The sequence below is a fragment of the Thunnus thynnus genome, chromosome 19 (genome assembly GCF_963924715.1).
Source record: "Thunnus thynnus chromosome 19, fThuThy2.1, whole genome shotgun sequence".
NCBI classification, from domain to species: Eukaryota; Metazoa; Chordata; class Actinopteri; order Scombriformes; family Scombridae; genus Thunnus; species Thunnus thynnus.
In genome coordinates, this window is record NC_089535.1 from 1190041 (window position 1) to 1211896 (window position 21856).

Here is a 21856-nt window from a genome sequence, read left to right on the forward strand (position 1 = left end):
TTCTCATCTGTTTTTTCATTGTATGACAAGACATTGTATACAAGAATGTTCTGGAGTGATGTAGCCAACTTTCGGGTAAAAAAAAAAAAAACTAAAAATAAATGTGTGATGTAATGCTATATTTTAATCAAGCTAAGATTGAAAATAACATACATACAACTATGTATTATTTTTGGAAAGTTCCACATTCATAAGAAATAAATCTCCAGGAAGCAAGTCAACTTTCCTGCACTTTATTAATGAATTTAAACAATATAGCACCATTTTATCTGATGTTATAAAAAAACAGAACGCTGTTAAGACCTTTAAGTAATTAAATGAATATAAAATGCTGCATATAACACAAATTCTGGCATTGTAAAATATAAGCATTTTTTGTTTGTTTTTGTCTTCTTTTTTTCATTTTGTTTTCTATTTTCTATGTATCTGTTTGTACCTCTGTATGTGAACATGTGTACAATAAGTGAAAAAAAAAGCATCAAACAAATTTTAAAAAAAGTAAAGATTTTTTTTACTTACTTTTGAGACATTATAAACAACCCAAAAATATCACAGGACATTACATTTGTCTCCCAGTTTCTCCTGTGCACCGTCCATCTCAATTACAATAATAATTTTATATTCAAGACCTGCACATCAGAATCAACATTACAGAAACGAACAGATATCATAAAAAGAAAAGAAGGGAAGAAAAAGACCAAAAAAAAAGGGAATCTGTGGAATTAAATTTGTGTCACAATAATTGACTAAAAACTCCCCAGCATCATACAAATATATATATATATATATATATATATATATATATATATATTGAAAGTGAATAAAAATACAATGAAAGTAAAACATTCATTTTTCAGTTTCAGGTTTGTTTGTTTTTTTTAAATTCTCCTCTGCACTATCACAATTTTATATTCAAGACCTACACATCAAGATCAACATTACACAAAATGAACAATTATCATAAAAAGAAAAAAAAAGGGAATAAAAAGGAAAAAAGGGAAGCAGGTGGGTCCCCATTAGCCCATTACCTTAGAGAGATGGGTCAACTGTGAAAAATGAGGCAGCAAATCTGAAAAAGGTGACCACAAAAGAGAAATCCCGATCAGTGAAAGAAATGCAGCCCATTTATATAGTTTTACATTTTGCCTTTAAGGTCTTTTTTTGCTTTCAATTTATTCATGTATTTATTTGCATATTTGTTTATTTATTTATGTTTCATGCTGGGGAGAATTTGTTCAATTATTATGACACCAATGTAATCCCATAAATTAGCTTCCGACCGTCAGACTGCGCCTGCGCAGAGAAAACGCACATTTTTGCTGCGTTTATGTTGCGGCTCAGTGACGCTCCTGACGTCACCAACCTTCATCAACAAGCAGCATGGCGGAGCCGACGGTCCGGATGTCTGGGATAGTTTTAGCTTCTCTAATGTTTCAGCATGTTAACAGCGATTCAGACGTGGTGAGAAATATATTCACATTTTTTAAAAAATGAATGTTTTTGTTGTGTTTTTGTTTTTACTGGACGCTCGTGGGCGGCGAGTTTAAATGCTTTGCTAGCTAGCAAACAGAAGTGAAACGTCCCTGTGTTGTTTATTATTAGCCAACTTTTAAGTTGTTTAGTTGTTGTTTAACAGTGTGGTTGTCGAGGTTTCAGCCTGTGATTTGGAGTATTTGTCGTGTAAGTGAAGCTAAAACTTTTAGCACGATATTAATACAACTTTTAACCAAAGCTGAGGTTCAACAGACTCTCGACGCTCCGGACTCCGTTCAATAATCTGCTAATTTAATAAGAAACTGATTATTGACAAGTGTGCAACTATATAGAAGATGACTAAAGACAGTATAAGACTCTTGTTGGTCTGCTGGTTAATTCAGAACATGTTGAACCAAACAAGTGATATTTACTTCAGTTACATTTCATGTTTAAGAGCTGGCGGCCAGTTACCGCCCACTATGTGGTCTGATACAGTATATTTACTGGAATAAAGAGCGTTAAATATACAGTATCAGTCTAAAGTCTGGACACATCTGCTCATTCAAGACATTGTAGAACAAAACTGAAGTTCTGCAGTAAGCAAAAAGTGTTAAACAACTAGAATACATTTCATATTTTAGATTCCTGAGATGAGCCGGTGTTTGTTTTCATGACACTGTTGATAATATCTGAACCAGCTTCATGAGGTCGACACCTGGATGCTTTTCTAACAGTGTTGAAGGAGTTTTCACATCCAGCTGATGGGTTTAGGTCTGGTGATTGTGGAGATCAGCTCATCTGCTGCAGCTCTTTATCATTCAGACCTTACAGAGTCTGGAGGTGTTTGGGTCATTTGGGTCGTTGTCCTGCTGAAGAACAAATGATTGTCCCATTAAGCACAACTTCAGCTTCTCTGCGTCTCATAAAGACACGACAGTTGGAAACAAACATCTCAAATTTGGACTCATCAGACCAAAGAACAGATTTCCCCTCGTCTAATGTCCTTTCCTGGTGTTTCTCTTCTTCTTACTGGTCTCCATCAGTCCTGTTTCTCTTCTTCTTACTGGTCTCCATCAGTCCTGTTTCTCTTCTTCTTACTGGTCTCCATCAGTCCTGTTTCTCTTCTTCTTACTGGTCTCCATCAGTCCTGTTTCTCTTCTTCTTACTGGTCTCCATCAGTCCTGTTTCTCTTCTTCTTACTGGTCTCCATCAGTCCTGTTTCTCTTCTTCTTACTGGTCTCCATCAGTCCTGTTTCTCCTCTTCTTACTGGTCTCCATCAGTCCTGTTTCTCTTCTTCTTACTGGTCTCCATCAGTCCTGTTTCTCTTCTTCTTACTGGTCTCCATCAGTCCTGTTTCTCTTCTTCTTACTGGTCTCCATCAGTCCTGTTTCTCTGCAGCAGTTCTACCATGAAGTCTCCTCAGTTGATCCTCAGTTGATGTTGAGATGTGTCTGCTGTGATGATGGTTGGTCTGGGATCTAATCTGAGGTGTTAGTTGTTGAATTCTGACGCTGGCAGTCTGATGAACTTCTCCTCTGCAGCAGAGGAACTCTTGTTCTTCTTTTCCTCATCAGATCCAGTTTCATCACAGCGTTTGATGGTTTTCGCGACGACACTTAAAGAAACTTTCAGAGTTGTTGAAATGTTCTGGACTGACTGACCTTCATGTCTTAAAGTAATGATGGACGTCGTTTGTCTTTACTGAGCTGAGCGGTAACTTACTGCAGTATTTGAACAGGACTGTTTGCTGTGTACTAACATCACCACGGCAACAAGTTCCACCAGTTAACTATTAGCGAGTCTCAGCTGTTAACTGGAAACCATCCAGGTGTCGACCTCATGAAGCTGGTTCACATATTATCAATTCAGAAAAAAAGTAAAAATAAAGAAAAACCCTTGAATGAGTAGATGTGTCCAAACTTCACTGTATATTATATTAAGTGTCTGTTTAATGTGTTTCTGATAAATGATTTTAATTCCTAAACAGGATCAATATAGTTGTTGATGTAAAAGACTAATAATTCTTTACTTAAATAAATTTAAAATTAACACTCATAAGAGTGAACATAGTGGATGTTTCAGACCACAGTCAACGTTTCACTTTTAAATCATGATATATATATAATATATATATATATGTATATTGTATTTGGTGTCTGCAGGAAGGTTTGATCCTCGGAGAGAGTAAATTTGAAGAGCAGATCACCATCAGTGACTCTCAGGCTGATCACATTCACATCGAGGAAATATACAGTAAGTTATCCAGTGTTACATCCTCACTGACACATATAATATAATATAATATAATATAATATAATATAATATAATATAATATAATATAATACAGGAAAGTACATTTACTCAAGTGTTTATGCTGCTTTATATTTCTCCTGCAGGAAGTATTTGACTTTTACAGATGCAGTTACTGGTCACTTCTCAGATTAATTAAATTTATATACAAAATCTTCAATAATCTTATAAGTTATAAATATGACAGCAGCGGTTCCCAACCTGTTTGACTTGTGACTGATCTGAATAAAGAGACTGAATTGTCTTAATTGAATATGATGATAATCTAATTGTAAGATTATTATGGTGATTCTCTTATAATTATTGTAATGATATTTTTATTTATAGTCATTTTGAAGAAGGCTTTGATTATAGTGTTTATTTATATGGTATTAATATGATATTTTATAGTGATTTGTCAGTCACATGATGAATGGATTAATTGTAGATAACGGTGCGTTCATGTGCTTGAAGTTGGGAAGTCGTCATTGCTTGTTGGTCGTTTTGTGGAAACAACATGAACGCTATAAAGACGTTATTTCATCTCAGACTTGTTGCACCTGTACGTTCCATAAATACACTAAAATATTGCTTTATCTGACTTGTTATCAGGGTTAATGCTAATAAATCACTTTTCTAACTAATCTATGTCACTCCAACAGTTTACAACCTAAAACCGTATTACAAATTACAACTGAGCAAAACATTTCTTTGCAGAGTTTCCTGCCATCAACCAAATATTTACTGTCATCCGTCACATTTCTGCGTACATGACGTCAACTTTCAGCAAGTTGGTACCAAAATTTTCTCCTGGTTGTTGTTCTGACTTCAGTCCCGCGGTACCAGGCAGTCAGAGATCTCTTCCTGCTGAAGTTTGGGGATTTCTAGATGCACAGTAGCTGTTTGAATAGCGATGATAACAACTGCTAATAAACCCACAGCTCTTACACTCTGTCAACGACAAAACTCTCTAATTGTTTCCATCCAGTTTTAACAATGAAAGCTGGCAGACTGTCCTCAGTCTCTGAGAGCGAAGCGTTGACCTGTGAGTCTATTCCGACATGAGGGAGCGTTCATGTAAAGTTTCCCAGTTGGGAACTCATTTTTCCAATTATTCCGACACCACATAAATGCCACATGAGGGAAACAGAAGCAGCATCTGGTGAATAACAAGTTGTTTACTGGAGAAGAGTTTGTTTTAATCATCTCACCACCCCTCAGATTTATCTGCTGACCCTTTGGAGGGGCCCCGACCCCTAGGTTGGGAACCACTGGACTAAACTAGCTAACTGTATATAAAGTAGTGTAAACTAGCTCCACCTCCAGCAGCTACAACAGTAACATGCTGCTCTAACACTGATGCTTCACTATTAATAATCTAATGATGTCATATATAATAATATATCAGTCAGAGGGACCAAACCACTACTTTTACTGCAATACTTTAACTACATCAAGCTCATAATACTTATGTACTTTTACTGCAATACTTTAACCACATCAAGCTCATAATACTTATGTACTTTTACTGCAATACTTTAACTACATCAAGCTCATAATACTTATGTACTTTTACTGCAATACTTTAACTACATCAAGCTCATAATACTGATGTACTGTAGCATTTTTCCTGCAGTACTTTTACTAGTAACGGAGTATTTTTACCTTGTTGAATTATATTTTCTTCCATAACTTCATAATAAATCTTTATTTCTTGAACAGATGTCCAGAAGCACATCGCCTGCCACAAGCTGAACCAGTGAGTAGCAGATTCTATTAGTTCTATCAGTCCAGCAGTGTTTTTACTGTCGTATGACATCATGATGTTTGTGTGTACGCAGCTTCTATAACAGCGTAGGAGAGGTGAACGTGGATGCAGTGAAGAAGATCCTGGCTGACAATAAGCAGGTAAGTCAGTGTTCAGACTGTAAGAATCCGTGTTTAAAAGACTTCATGTGGACGGATGATGTGTTTTGTGTTGGATGCTGGAGGAGAGCGTGATCGGTTGGTACCGCCAGCGGAGGAACACGGATCAACAGATGACGTTCAGGGAAAGGATCGTCCATGAGAAGCTGAAGAGCGCTCTGTCCAACCCTCACATGATCTTCCTGCTGCTGACGCCCAGCAAGTTAACGTCTCCGTCGCCGGGGTCGACCCACAGGATGGAGTACGCCGCCTTCATCTCACGCAGCAGGTGACGACTAAAATAAACACGCTAAAGTGGATATCTGACACGTTTACAGTCTGTGTGTTTCCCTGTTGAGCTGCAGGTGGAAGTATAGTAACAAAAAGAGGAACTTTGACACTAAAAAGACTGTAACGTTGAAAGATATCTACTGGATTTGACTCATCTGGACGCTGAAGCTTCATATTAGCTTCAGATAAACGTCATACAGGTCATTATGAAGGATCTTCTACTGGTCCGTATGAACAGGAGGATGATTACAGCAAGAAACACACTGACTGTTGCTTTAAGACTCACTTAGAAAATTGTGAAACTGTCCTTTAACATCAGGATGTTTTTCTGTCATCGGAGTAGAAACGGAAATCTGTAAAAAAAAAAAAAAAAACAAATTGCGAAATAATATTGCTTCAAAGTTGTTTCCACACTCAGAGCTGTGATGTAGAAATGATGATGATGATGATGATGATGACAGTCTCTGTTTTAAACTGCAACTAATGATCATCAATTAATCTGTTGATTAGATTTGATTAATCGATTAGTTGTTTTGTCAGAAAATGGTGAAAAATGTGGATCAGTTTTTTTCCCCAAAGATCAAACATCTTGTTTTGTATTTTCTATTTTAATTTCATATTTTGATTTTCTCTTTTTTAATCCCATCTATCACCTTTAGGGCTGCAGCTAACGATTATTTTATTGATTATTGATTGTTATCGTCAATAATTGTTTCCCAAAAAGTCCAACATGACGTCTTATAATGTTTTGTTTCATCCAGAACTCAAAGATCTTCAGTTTACTGTCATAAAGACTAAAGAAACCAGAAAATATTCACATTTAAGAAGCTGAAATCAGAGAATTTGGACTTTTTTCTTCTTAAAAAAATGACTCAGAATGATGAATCAGTTATCAAAACAGTCGGTTTGGACAAAACAAGATATTTAAGGACGTCATCTTTGACTTTGGGAAACACTGATCATCATTTTTAACCATTTACTGACTTTTTATAGAATAAACTACTCGATTAATCAACAGATGAACATAAGAGTTAGTTGCAGCTCTGTTAAATCAATGTTTTATCTTTCTACAGTGTCCACTATCAGTGTATAAAAGCTGTGTGCTCTCTCTCTCTCTCTCTCTCTCTCTCTCTCTCTCTCTCTCTCTCTCTCTCTCTCTCTCTCTCTCTCTCTCTCTCTCTCTCTCTCTCTCTCTCTCTCTCTCTGCTGTCATGGCGTCGATGCTGGTTTCGTTATGGCGTGAAGGCGTTTCATCAATGTTCCCGTACTGGTCAACAATCTGGGTTTACTGGAGCAGCTGGCGTACTGGAAGGTGTCTGCTCCGTGTTCGGCTGTCGGTTATAACGTCACCATGAAGAAACACGGGTAACATTCCTGCCGGCCTACACCGTCACATCACATCACTGTGTGTGTATATATATATAATAAATAAATATATCTGACGTATATATGTGTGTCTGATCCTGTCGAAGCTCTAAGTTCTTCTCCTCCAACGGGTTTCTGAGAGAAGTCAACGAAATGAACAAGATGAACGATTCTCTGCAGTCGGAGCTGCAGGTGAGCAGCAGAGCAGATGTTTTCAACTGTTTTTAAGAGTTGATTTTAACTTCCCGCCGTGTCTCTCACTCTCTCTCTCTCCCTCTCTCTCTCTCTGTCTTCCTGTTTGTTGTGTGGCAGAAAGCGTGCAGCGACGTGGAGGAGAGCGAACGGCTGCTGGAAACTCTGCTGGCAGACGTTTCGGCTCTGAGGAAGAGAGTCAGCGAGAAGAAGCAGAGCGGAGCAGATAAAAGTACGTCACAGGTTCACTCAGTAGATTCACTGACTGTAATAAGACCAGAGAGCAGAGATGTCATGTCCGATGTTATCAGTTCCTTACTCAAAAAAAAAAACTGGCAACAAAAGCCTCTTTCACACATAGTTCCCAGTAAATTACTGGGAAAACCTTTCTCACTGTTCACACATGCAGCTGCAGTCAGTAACACGTCACGTCCAGCAGATGGCAGCATTGCAACACTTACAGATGCCCTCTAGACAGACCTGATCAAATATGGATCAATATTATGTTACTGTGTCTATTTCTCACCTCACATGTTTCCAGAAACATATTTTTAGTGTTTCCTGTTTAGCTGAAGTATGAGAGAGTTTATGATGCGGCCGCCATGTTGAAAACAGACTCGCAGTACGTCAGTCACGCGTCAGGTCTTGTGATTGGTTCGCTCGCCCCACCTGACGGCGTCTCTCATCAGACGGACGCAACCCTTTACATATTTCCCTGAATATATTGATCCCTGCTCCCGTTCACACGTGACAACATGCAGGAAATGTTCCTGAACATTCAGGATATGTTAGAGAGAGACTTCATCTCAGGAGGAAAGATGACAGCAGTTTTAACTGTCATGTTTGTAAAATCATCATTTTGAATGAGGTGGAAACAGCTGAAACATCTTTCTATGTAAACATGGGCTTAAATTCCAGGAATTCCATGTGTTTGACTCCCTGAACAGGAATCCTACTGATTCCCAACTGAGAGTAAATATCTAATGTTATAAGAACATCAGTGTCATGCAGGCAGGTTGAACAACAGTCAAACAGTCACATGTTCACCTTTTTCTACTCTGTTTCTACAGATAAAAACACTGTGGAGGCCTTTCCCCCCCACACAGATAAATGTATCAGGAATCAATAATAGAATTGATAAAGAATCAAACTGATGAGCAGATGGATGATGACATCAGTATCATTTAAGGCAGCAGGACAGATTCATGATGAAGCTTCTCTTTGATTCAGAAGAAATCAAACATTTTATCAGATACTGTTTACTGGAGAGAAACATTTCCAGACACTTTATCTGTTATATGTATATATCATAAAAACATAAGACTTCTCAGAAGAACACACACAAAAAAATGGATTAATTAATAATTAATTATGGATCTTTTCTTTACAACATGATCATTTATTGGTGTGAATGTAACGGGGGACTATATTCACAGTTTATATCACTGGTAATAGTGACAGCCTGCAGTCTCTGCGTTGTGTTGTGATGATGATGATGATGATGATGGTGGACTAACAGCTGACAGTAACGTCAGTTGAGTCAATGACGTCTGTTTATTGCTTATAATCACTTTGGTATCTGAGGGAAACGAACTCGGTCAGTAAAACTATTTAACATAAATAAAATCAGAATCAAAGGAAACTAATAAATGTTTTCTGTGACGAAGCTTAATAACCGTTAAATAACAAACGACAGGATCGACGGTCTAAACTCGACCAGGATCAATAACTCACTATATTACAGATTATTGATACAGATCAATCATAGATTATAATCAGTAATAAAGTCTCTCTCAGGTCAGCTGTACATTAATATTATTATTATTTACAGGTTTAACAGTCACACTCTCACCTGATCTGACTGGTTCCCACGGTAACGGGCTTTATAGCTGCATCGTTACCATGGATACTATGTAGCCAAGTATGAAATATTAAATATAAGATAACAGCATAAAATAATGAAAATAACCTTACAACTATTAAATAAAGGTAAAATTATATTCTGTATTAAAAGACTTTGCTGTTCGACATCGTGACCATTTAAAGCTCAACTGACGTGTTTAATATAAAAAATATTTAATGTAAAAAATAAAATCAGGTTTATGTGTTTTTACACAGTGAACTCATTTATGATCATTTAATATATTCATGTTTGTCACAAATATCAAAATAAGAACACACACAGAAAAATGGATTAATTAATAATCAATTATGGATCTTTTCTTTACAACATTATCATTTATTTGTGTAACTGATATGAACTCATTTATGATGATTTATTGCTGTTATTGTTATAAATGTGGACGTTTAAAGTCTCTCCTCTGATTTCCTGGTTTAAGAGTCTCGTTAACAGCCGTCAGCAGTTTATTCATTAAATATTTTTCTCTTTTCAAACATTCTTGAGTTATAGAACCGAAACATATGTGGTGGTTTGTGTATCTCTGCAACAGTCTTTAAACCCAGAGAACATGGTGACAGTTTTTTAACATTTTGGTTTCCAGTTTCTCCAGCAGACAGGAGGGTTTCTGTAAACTCATTTTACACATAGAATCAGATTTATCTGTTTCTCTGCTCAGATGACCAACAAACCCTCAGACATAGTCGAGTATAATAACAGACAGATTAACAGAAACCGTGTAGTGACGGATCTATCGTACGTCGTTTCTCTTTTTATTTAGAAAACATGATAACGTATAGATGACCCTTTAATGTTTTATTAAACTGCAGCACTAAACACACATGTGGCTAAATATCAGAGATCCAGATGTGTCTGCATTAATAATGAACTGTTGCCTTCATTTTAATTGGTTTAACTAAGACGTGTCTGTTTTCTGTTTCTGCAACTAATTAATAATCAATGAATAGTATTGAACTGGTGCTCAGTGTCTTTGACCTGACAGTGAATCATCAGTCAGCCGTCGTGTAGAAACGTCAAATAAAGTTTTTATTTACTGTTGTGATCATCTTGGAAATTAAACATTTAAAAGAGAAAAAGTTACAAACTGTCCAGAATATTTAAAATGTGCTCGTTATAAATAATCATATTGTAACATATGAGGTGTAAAAATCATGAAAATATAAAAGAACTCAATTTGTTCTTTATTGATCTACTAATTAATTTTTCAATTAACTGATTAATCGTTTAGTCTATGAAATGTGAAAAACTGTCCATTAATATAAGAACATATTCAGATATCTTCAACCCAAACATGTTTATGATATAAAGCAGAAAAAATCACTGATGCTATTAATCAATTATTGAAATATTTGATTATTTTTCTTTCGTTTGATTAATCGATTAATCCTTTACAATAAAAACTACAATAACATCAGTAATTCATATTCTTATTCCTCCGATGTTATCAGTTCCTTACTCAAAAAAAAAAAAACCTGGCAACAAAAGCCACACATAGTTCCCAGTAAATCACTGGGAAAACCTTTCTCACTGTTCACACGTGCAGCTGCAGTCAGTAACACGTCACGTCCAGCAGATGGCAGCATTGCAACACTGACAGATGCCCTTTAGACAGACCTGATCAAATATGGATCAATATTATGTTACTGTGTCTATTTCTCACCTCACATGTTTCCAGAAACATATTTTTAGTGTTTCCTGTTTAGCTGAAGTATGAGAGAGTTTATGATGCGGCCGCCATGTTGAAAACAGACTCGCAAGTACGTCAGCCACGCATCAGGTCTTGTGATTGGTTCGCTCGCTCCACATGACGGCGTCTCACATCAGACGGACGCAACCCTTTTACATATTTCCCTGAATATATTGATCCCTGCTCCCGTTCACACGTGACAACATGTATATATACATATTCAGATATCTTCAACCCAAACATGTTTATGATATAAAGCAGAAAAAATCACAGATGCTATTAATCAATTATTGAAATATTTGATTATTTTTCTTTCGTTTGATTGATCGATTAATCGTTTACAATAAAAACGACAATAACATCAGTAATAATGTTTTAAATCTGATCTTTTCAACTTGTTTTCTGTCTTCAGACGCGGATTCTCGTCCAGCCGAGCAGAAGAACAACCTTCGGCTGCACGAAGCCGTCCGAGCTCTGTTCGCCTGCTCGCCTCTCTTCCGCACTCAGACTTTAACCGTGGAGGCGTTTCCTGTACCGGACGTCTCCTGCGTCACCGAGACGACGACGACGACGACGACGACGAACACGACCGACCCTGAAACTCCAGCCGCTCAGGAAACGCCCTCCTCTTCCTCCTCCCCCTCCTCCTCCTCCTCCCCGCCGCCGCGTCCCGGCAGCGCGACTCACTGTAGGAAAAGGTTGAAAGAAACTCCGCCGGGCAGGGAGAGGAAACGCAGGAAAAGTAGATCCTGATGTGGAAAATACGTTTGTTATTGATGGAAACTGGACGCCATCTTGTTTTTTAATCCGTTAAGTTAAAATAAACAGCGGAAGTTTATCGTTGTTTAAAATGTTTACTGATAAAGATCTTTTGTTTAAATAATGTGTTGCAGTCGTTTGTTCAGTAATAATCTATAATTTATCTGGATTATTCAGTTTCTCAAAGACAGTTTACAATTGATCTGGAGCTGTTGTCATAGCAACACATCTTCAGACCAGAACCTACTAAAGTTCCGGTTTATTCAGTCAGCTGAATGTTTAGAGTGAACGATTATATATGAAATAAATATACAGAATAACTTAAAATATTTAAATCAGATTGAATCATATCTGGTTTCCAAACTGTTGTTATGACAACTGAATGATTCTGCTTTCTACAATTATTTAGTTTGAATTATTTTAAACTAAACTGACGAAAGAATTTCACAAGAAAAGTTTATTTTTCAAAATAAGATTTGAGGAAAACAAACCTGATTTTGTGAAGCAGATTTTTATATATTGAGTTGTTTTGTTTGAATCATTTTAGAGGTCAGAAGAGGTTAAAACTAAACTGACTAAAGAATTTCACAATAAAAGTTTATTTTTCAAAATAAGATTTGAGGAAAACAAACTTTATTTTGTGAAACAGAATTTTGTTTTTTTTTAATATTTTCTACCTGAATAATCCTCTTTCATCCCCTGTGAGGGTCCCGACCGTCCAGGCTTCAGAGAGACATGATTACATCCACCGTACTGAACTAAAACACATTTATATACATAGATATTTAAAAACCAGAAGAGTCGCAACGATTAGTCAATATACAGAAAATTAATCTGTTAATATTCTGTTAATTACTCGTCATTTTTCAAGCAAAATACCAAAAATTATCTCGTTCCAGCTTCTTAAATGTGAGAATTTGCTGTTTTTCATCAACGTTAATGACAGTTAATTGAATATCTGTATCTGTAGGCTCCAAAAAAAGGTAAATGGCGCGACTCAACACCCATTTATTCATGTTTTATTGATTTTTCTTGTCTTGTGTTAAACTGCAGGTGAATGAAAAACACCGACAGCTCAGAATCAGAGGTTTTAATTAACAAATAATAATTATTACAGTTTCAACACAGGAGACGAGTTTCACACATTGATCCACTAATCCAGATGTCTGACGCCGCAGATGTTGGGGTCCTTCATAAACTGCGGATGCTTGTGAGTCACCGACATGAAACCTGGACGGAGAAATAATTAAATTAATTATAATTATAATAATAATTATTATAATAATTATAATTAAGGAAAAAACAACTTATTGATCATTAACAGTCACTTCCTGCTCCACAGCTCCTTATAACTGTCGGAGTTTGTTAAGATTGTTTGAGAAGAGTTTGTAACTTCTTGTCGTCATGACAAACAGGAAGTTCACATGTCTGCATGTTCTTCTGATAAAAAGAAAGACTCGACCCATGCTTTCTACCAGGTATAATGGACTTCTTCTCCTGGCTACAGCTGAACCAGACACTCAAGGTTGTGCAAAGATAATTAAAACTGCATGATGTGATTTTTCTGCTAAACACAACATGTTACCAGCTATAATAATGACTGGTGGTGTTCCTCAGGGATCTAATCTTGGTCCTTTATATTTTCTGTTTATATTCTCAGATGCAGATTGTTTGCCGGTGCTTTAAAAACAGCTCAGATGTTACAAAAATGATTCATATGAGCTTTTATTGATCTGATACTTCTGGCGTAAAGGTTTGGTTAAGTTAAGGCAACTAAAATCATTTGTTTAAAGCTGAAGATTTTTGACTTCTTGTTTTGAACAGAACAAGCTGTAAACAACATCTGACATATGAGCTCATAAAGTAGTTGTGGCTGAGATGTTAGCAAACATCCAGCGGACACAGAGCAACACGATCATCAGTAAATAATAACTCGCGGGGTTCCTCAGGGATCTATTCTTGGTCCTTTATAGTTTCACTTCACCTGCTAACCTGTAACACTCGTGTCCTCTTGACTGAAACAACATGATAGAATGAAAATACCTTCAAAAACGTCACAAATGAGTAACAAAAATAAATCATATGAGCGTTTTCTGGCCTGACGCCTCTAATGTTCAGGTAAATAAAACTACTCAGTTAAAGCTTTATTTGTGGTTTTTCACCAGCAGAAACAAGCTGTAAACACAAACATCTGACTTATTATCAGCTTATGAAGTCGTTACGTGAACAAAAAGCAGTTTACGGAGCAACATTATCATTCATGTGGAGTCGTGTTTCTGTCCAATATTCTCTCTCTTTTAGCTGTTTTTAACTCTCTACCAACTCCTGAGGGAAATATCTGACTCTTTAGCTGCTAAATGCTCCACTATGTTCACCAGCTAGTCTCTGACTTTGTGTACGACCGGTTTATCAGAAAACTGCTGAGACTGAACCAGACAGGAAATCTGCCAGAAAACCTGAAGCTAAAAGAGGCTAAAAGTCTCTGTAGAGCTGCAGGATTGATGATAAATCTCAGTGGGTTTTGTCACTATGAGCGACTCCTGTAACATTACACAGCTTCTGTTAATTAAACCTGCTCTACACGTCATTTAGATGAATGATATTAAGCAAACGTACCCATCGACTGAGCTTTCTTTATAGCTTTAGAGACTTCCTTCTGTTTTCTCCCACACAGGCCTGAAAACACAAGAATGAAACAAGTTTTTATTCTGTTTCACAAATTATCAAAACACTGCTGACAAGTACGGAGACCCGAAGTGATCAATATTAAAGTTTAAAACTACTGCTGTGAAATAATTACACACTCATTCAGACTGAAGCATCAGCCAATCACACGTCTGTTTCACATAATTATTTTCATTACTGATTATTTTACTCTTGATTAATCGATTAGTATAAATGACTATAAAATGGTTAAATAAGGTTAAATGTTTTGTTTTGTTTGACCAAAAAACAGAAATATTCAGTTTATAGTGAAACAAAACAGTTTAGAAACTGGAACCAGGACATGTTTGGCTTTTTTAATTGAAATTGTTTTGTTAAGAATTAATTATCAAAATTTACAAAAATTATTATTTTCTGCCAATTCACTTAATAATTAATTGGTTAATTGTTTCAGCTCTAGTGTATTTTAATTGACAAAAATGATTACTAACAGACAATAAACAACTTAAATAACTGAAATAAACCACAAACCCAAAAGAAAAAACATAAAAACCTGCATTAAGTGTAATTAACAGTATCAGCAGAACTGCAGTGATTAATGATTCATTTGATTGATTGTCAAAATAGTTGCTGATTTATTTTATTTCAATCAGCTAAACAATTAATCAATTAATCTTTGCAGCTCTGTTGACAGACAACATGAATGAAAACGGCTTCAAAATAAATAACTGATCTTGAAAAAAACTTCTGTATTGAAATAAAACCTTTTTTACAAACGTTTTGAATTATTTCACAGTTTCATGTTTCATGTTTCATTTTGTCTGTATTATTATTTCATAATGTCTCATTTAGCAGCAGGTTAGAATGAAAACATGAGATGATTCAGTGTAAAGTTGTTTATTGTCGTCCAGCTGCTCACCTGTGATGTGTCGGCCGTATATTCTGCCCGTATGAGGTGAGATGAACTGAGACAGCAGCTGTAAGGAAGATAGAAGACAGTTTACAGTAAATATATTGATTAATTAGTTTTTATAACCAACGATGACACATACAGGAGACACAGGTGTGGGAGAAATACTCATTTACCTTCTTATATCAGTCACAACACCTGATTAGTTTATCGACTAATCATTTTGTTTATAAAATGTCAGAAAATACTGAAAAATGCTCGTTATAACTTCTTTAAAGCCCAAAGTGACGTCTTCAAATGTCTTGTTTTGTCTGATCAACAGTCCAACGACAAAGAGAAGCTTCAAATCTTCACATTCGAGGATCTGAAAGCAGTGAATATTTGGCTTTTTTGCTTTTAAAAAATGATTTGATTGTCATTAATAGCTGCTGATTATTTTTTTAGTCGACTGGCTAATCGATTAATCGTTGCAGCTCTAATTGATCCACAGGATGACAGCAAACTCTACACCAGCGTCTCTGTTTGATCTGATGATCTGAGACATGAATGTGAGACATTCAGAGGTCAGTGACGGGATCGATCAAAGGATGAAACAGATTTCTCTTATCAGGAAAAGAGAAAACTTCACGTCAGTGAACATTAACTTCACATCTGTGGCTACGAATCTGGAGGAAACTCAGTAATCTGACAGTAATTTCAATTCTGAAGCTCACAATTTAATTTTAATGGTCTAGTCTTACAACCTAAACTCTGTCTTAAAACAACAGTCTTGAGCCTGACTGATTGAAAGTGATCAGTTGTTAATGATGTGGATCTTACTGAACAAACAATAATCAAAACTCTGCAGTAAAACCACTTGTGTGTTTTGACTGTTTGATCACTGCTTTAATTCAACTATACAAGTGCAATATGAAGAGTTTACCAGCAGATGTCTTCTTCAGCTTCTCAAATATTTTACTTTGTCAAACGTGATAATAAATATCTAAGTTCTTGACTGTTGATCAAACAAAACAAGACGTCACCTTTGACTCTGAGAAACTTTTATTATTTTTCATTATTTTCTGACATTTTACAGATCAAACGATGAATTGAGGAAATACTCGAAAGAATAATCGATAATGAAAATAACCGTTAGTTGCATCTCTACTTTACTCACCTGAATGTTTTTGAAGTCCACTGTGACGCTGCAGAGGATGCATCCTCTCTGTGGTTCTTTGTACGGGTTTTCAATCTTTACCAGCTTAAAAATAAAGAAAAAATAATATTGTGTTATTGCGTTAAACCTGCTAATACTGATATATTTCTGTGATCATTAATATTATCATTAATAGTACACAATACCCACCACGTCATCTTCTGTTGTTCTACATTTGAAGAGGTCAAACTTCTTAAACCTGCAGAGAAAATTATAATCATAACATCTGCTGGCTAATGTTAGCATTAGCATTAGCATCGCAATCCGTAGTTTAACAGAAAACACTGAATTTAATTTATAAAAACAGTCTTTTACACTTAATAAACTCTGTAACGTGTTTACAGTCTTACTTGTGTTTCCATGTTGTGAAAAAACAGCTTTTATCCGCTGAAACCGTCTCAGGGCGAGCATTGTGACCTCATACAGGACAGGAAGTGGTCCGACACGAGTTCCGGTCTCTCACTGGGTGTTTTTAGTTCCTACCACTTCTAAAGTTGTTTTCTAATTGCAACAAAATTACGTGTGAAGTGCAGCTTTATTTGTGAACATTAAAATAACATGCGACGTGTGTTTTTTACACTTTAGATATTAAATTTCTGATACAAACGCGAGTGTAATGTTTTTCGGAAAAGATTAGACGTAACTCTCTTCAAAGGGTAAAAGGACAAGATAGAAATCCCCCCATAATAAACCAAAGTGTGACACATCTAGCTCCCATTACATAAATTAACAAAATAAATTGTTTTTACAGCATTGTATTATTGTCATTATGTAATGTACATGACCCACCACAAAGTCTGTATTTATCTGAGTATTTTAAGTCTGTTATAAGCCATATTAGCATGCTAAGCAACGTCTGTTATGCGGTATAAGTAAAATAAGGTACACATTGGTAGAAAACTCCGCCAGTTACATGAAGTTTCCTGTCTAGTAATTATCGCATATATTTAGGTAACTTATCAGGAGTTTATTGTAGCTAAACTAATAACGGAAAGGAAACAATCGAGGTATTAAAACGGTTAGCTGTCAGTTAGCTAGTTGACCAGTAAACCGGAAACGGAAATGATGTTGGGATTTCTCTCTTGCTCAGATGTTGATATAACAGGCTCGTTCAGTCAATGGATATGAGCCCCTTCACGATCACCACACAATGCATACTAGTTAGATTCTTTTTAAATTATTTCTTTATTTTAGAGAACACGTGTACAATAACAGCATGTACACAAACAACTGTCCGTACCAGGTGCACATATACAAAGTTATAACAAATATTTTGAAAAAGTAATACAAATTCAAAATAATGTATCATCAGTCAATAAGAAATTTATCAAAAACACAATTAGTTTTAATTGCCTCCTTATTCTTAAGGACTCTTGTCGTGGAACCATATTGATGCGTTCATGATAAAAATGTCCCAAATTTGGTTTGAAGTCCTCTCATCTCTTCTTTTGATAAAATTAACTGCACAAAAAAAAAAAAAATCTTTTCCCGTCTCATTGCCTTCAAAACATATAAAAATGTCTTTATCCTTGAATTGGATTGTTTGCTGAGTTTCCGTCTTATATTCTTATATAATACTAAACATCCACCTAAAATATTCTGGTAAACATACAGTGATAAAACAAATGACACATTGTTTCTTCTTCTAGTCCACAGAAATTTCAAAATATTCAATATTAATTATAAATGTCTCTAATGTCTTTTTTGCTGGATATATGTGATGCAAAAGGAAACCTTTTTAACTTTGTTACTAAGACAAAATTTGTCCCCAACTAACCATTTTCTGCCAATTAACTTCTACATAATTGTTAGTAATTGTTTACAATTAGTTAATCATTTCACTTTGAAAGTATTATTTAATCTTACAAAACGTAGTACCTCCAGACCACCATTTCTTTTTATGTTGCATAAGATGTCATTTCTTAATGACATTTGTTCCTTCAAATTAAATTAAATTAAATCTTATCTATGTTTTGTATATTTCAGGAGGTTTTCCAATGTTAAGGACACACAGCCAGATCTGGATGTTCCTTCAGCTTTAGACAGAAAAACTCTTCCCGGCTTGCTCTGACGTCACGCACGAGCAACGATAACCTGCCGCAGTTGTTGCAGCTGCAGTTGTTCTCCACTGACTGCAAGGATCAGGGCATGATGGGAGAATGGATGTCACCTGATCAAAGAGCTGATTGGTTCAGGAGTTTGATCAACGACATGACGTTTTATCTTCATTTTGGATTTCAGTTGTCTGATCTTCTACTAAGAATTCAGATGTGTTGATGACAACTTTTATCATCCAAAGAGACAGAAAACATTCAATAACCAAATATTACAACAGACACAATATGAAGATTATATCAATATTTAATTCTTGTCCATATTATGAACTGAAATAACATTTCATAACTTTTGGTTACAAGTGTGACTTGAAGATTTTCATCTGTACAGATGTGAAGCTCCGACAGTCTGAATATTTGACAGATAAATGATATAATGTCTATTTCTGCTTTTTATTTCCTCTTGCAATAGTAGGTCTGATTTGTGTTTTACTTTATTTGTGCATCATAAAATATTATGTTTTTATACAATATTGAAACATTTGATATGTACACAGAGACATTCACATGTAGGTAACAAACATACTTTTACATGCATATACTCAACTATTCATTCATTTAAAGTTAATAAACAAAAAAGAAATAAACTTAAAATGAAAATCTGTGCAGGAGAGAAACGAATCTAAAAGCTAATACAAAGATCTTTCCCAAAAACTCAAGAAAAGATAAACTACATAGAAAAAAATAATAATTTCATTTTATTAGAATTTCTTTCTTTCATCAATGAGATGTGAATGAGTTTGATTAGTGTGACATCAGCTGATTACAGTCGGCATGTTGACCAGCAGGTAGTGATCCGCTTGCTGCAACAGTTACATTTCTATGTAAAATAATTTAATAGTCTAATATTGGAGATTACAGAATAAATGTTGTTTTGATTATTGATTATAGGTCATTTTAACAGTTTATACTCTATCATACAGATCAGCATTAAAACAATGTCAGTGATTGATCAGCTGAGCTTGAGTAGATTGATTTGATAACATTTTATTAAATCAGGATCAGATCTAACAGGATGTAAATATTTCTGTGACTTCCTGTAGATTCTTTGAAAGCTGCTGGAAACTGTCTGACTTGACTGCAGCTTTTTGTCACTTCCTGCTGATGCTGCCGCCTGATCCCTCCACTTTACAAGAAAGGAGCAGTTCATCTGAAACAAGCCTACTGATCAGCTTTCCAATAAGGAGGCGTGTCGGTCGGTAAAAGACGTGAAGGCTCTTGTGTATCTTCACTCATGGCTCCTCAGAGCAGGAATAAGAGCTTTGGGACGACCTGCAAGATGGCGGAGCAGAACGACTTCCAGTTCAAGTGAGGATCGAGGAACCTCAGGTTTCTGTAATCCTCTACTGTGATACAGAAACCAGGTTTCTGGTTTACATGACAGGACAGAAATCAGCTGAGTGCAGAGAATCGACTGTAAACTGGTTACTGAAGTGCAGCTGAACACACTGATGAAGAGTTTTGATCTGATGAAGCTGAGAGCAGAAAAGAGGCTGAACTATGAGAGTGATTGATGTGAGAATCAATAACAAGAAAACCAACAGCTGCTGTCACTATAAGATAAACTCTGGCTTTACTTTCACTGAAGTGGATCAACAAATGATAATTAAACATTAAACTAAATGAACAGTTATATATCACAGAGGAGGCGGTTTCCCAGAATCACACAATTTAAAATTTAAAAGACGATTTAAAAAAAAAAAATACAATTATCAACATCACACTTAAAAGGATTAAAAAAAAATAATGTTTGTGATGTTTAAACATTTATATGAACAGTGTAGAGCTTGTTGTCTACACAGCTGTCTGATGTTGTTCATCTTCATCACTGCATCTTAAAGTGCTGTTAGTTTATCAAACATGTATCGCATTGCTGCTCTGGTTCTTTCATCCACTTGACTTTTCATCCCTTTCAGTTTCTGGACCTTTTGTTGTGGTTTAGATTTTTCCAGGAAGTGTGTGAATTGTTTCATTCCTCTCTCTGTTACCCTCCATGCGTACTCTAAAGCAAGCTCTGTTTCCTCTGTTCTCTGTTTGGTCTGGATGTTATTGAACAGGAAGTGAACGGGTTGATTCTTCTCATTTTTGGCACATTTAATGTTTGCAGCTTCAAGAGCTTTCAGAGCATTTTTAGGTGTTATTCCATCTGAGTGTGTCATGAGAGCGACGATGTTCTTCTCAATGTCTTTTCCAAACAGAGACGTCACTGAATCAAAGATGTACTTCAGTCGGTCACTCAGTCGGCTCTCACTCGCCTTCATCACCAGACCCACTGCATCAATTTCATGAACTCCATCTACTGAACGGAACAAGTCAAATAATCTTTGACTGATGATGTCATCATGTTCAGTCCCTCTGGTGTCTCCGTATCCAGGAGTATGGATGATGGTCAGAGAGAAGGGCAGAGTTTCATCTTCAAAACCAAAGATCTCGTACACGATCACATCTGATGTCTGACTCTCTGTCGGACATCTTCTCTCCTCGTCTTCTACGATCTCAAACCAGATGTTGTCCTCAAACTTCACTCCCATGGTGTAGTTGACCAGAGTGTTGATCAGAGTAGATTTTCCTGTTCCTGTTTCACCTACAAGTAAGATGGTTTTGTTTTCCTTGTTCAGGTTTTTCTCACCAACAGTTTTTCTTGTCAGATTTCCAAACTTCTCTTCCTTTGTTCTCAGCTGGTAGACAGCAGGAGATCCTGAAGAGATCAGAGAAGGTTTGGAGATGATGTTCTCATAAGTCCTGTAGAAAAAGCAGAGATTCAATCAACATGTTCTTTTCTCATCAAACTGACAAATTAAACACATTTCTAATCATATACATGCCTACAGTAGTGGCTGGTTTAATAAATGAATAATAGTACAGTGGAGTATAAATACTGCAGCTGTGACATCTGTGATTGTAGAATATGTATAAAATAAAGTCAAACCAAACGGTCACATTTGGGGATTTTAGTCTAAATGGGAGTTCTGGTTTTGACTGTGAGGACAGAGACTCAGATTACAGTCAATTAACAGGATCTTCTTTTTCTGTGTAACATACCACTGCCTTTAGTTAGAACATTTAAAATACATATTCAAACCCCCAAAC

General features: G+C 35.9%; 2 protein-coding genes and 1 pseudogene across 3 annotated transcripts in view; 1 reads left to right on the forward strand and 2 right to left on the reverse strand.

Annotated features, from left to right (window-relative positions):
* The first annotated feature begins 1334 nt into the window (after positions 1-1334).
* Positions 1335-21856, forward strand: part of abraxas1 (abraxas 1, BRCA1 A complex subunit) — a 49509-nt gene continuing 28987 nt past the window's right edge. Inside the window, exons 1-9 of one of the 2 annotated variants that reach the window (XM_067574147.1) lie at positions 1335-1461; positions 3640-3730; positions 5489-5525; positions 5608-5674; positions 5758-5960; positions 7208-7327; positions 7435-7519; positions 7640-7751; positions 11537-12007. In XM_067574147.1, the coding sequence (XP_067430248.1) occupies positions 1381-1461; positions 3640-3730; positions 5489-5525; positions 5608-5674; positions 5758-5960; positions 7208-7327; positions 7435-7519; positions 7640-7751; positions 11537-11877 (1137 nt within the window). In that variant the 5' untranslated portion in view covers positions 1335-1380 and the 3' untranslated portion in view covers positions 11878-12007. Of the gene's footprint in view, positions 1462-3639; positions 3731-5488; positions 5526-5607; positions 5675-5757; positions 5961-7207; positions 7328-7434; positions 7520-7639; positions 7752-11536; positions 12008-21856 lie in introns of those variants that run through there. The other variant, XM_067574148.1, reaches the window with a different exon arrangement.
* On the reverse strand, positions 12959-17218 carry LOC137170641 (small ribosomal subunit protein bS18m-like; annotated as a pseudogene).
* LOC137170626 (uncharacterized) overlaps positions 18996-21856 on the reverse strand; it is a 303513-nt gene continuing 300652 nt past the window's right edge. The window contains exon 12 of the mRNA XM_067574134.1: positions 18996-21508. Within this exon, the coding sequence (XP_067430235.1) occupies positions 20602-21508 (907 nt within the window). The 3' untranslated portion in view covers positions 18996-20601. The remainder of the gene's footprint in view (positions 21509-21856) is intronic.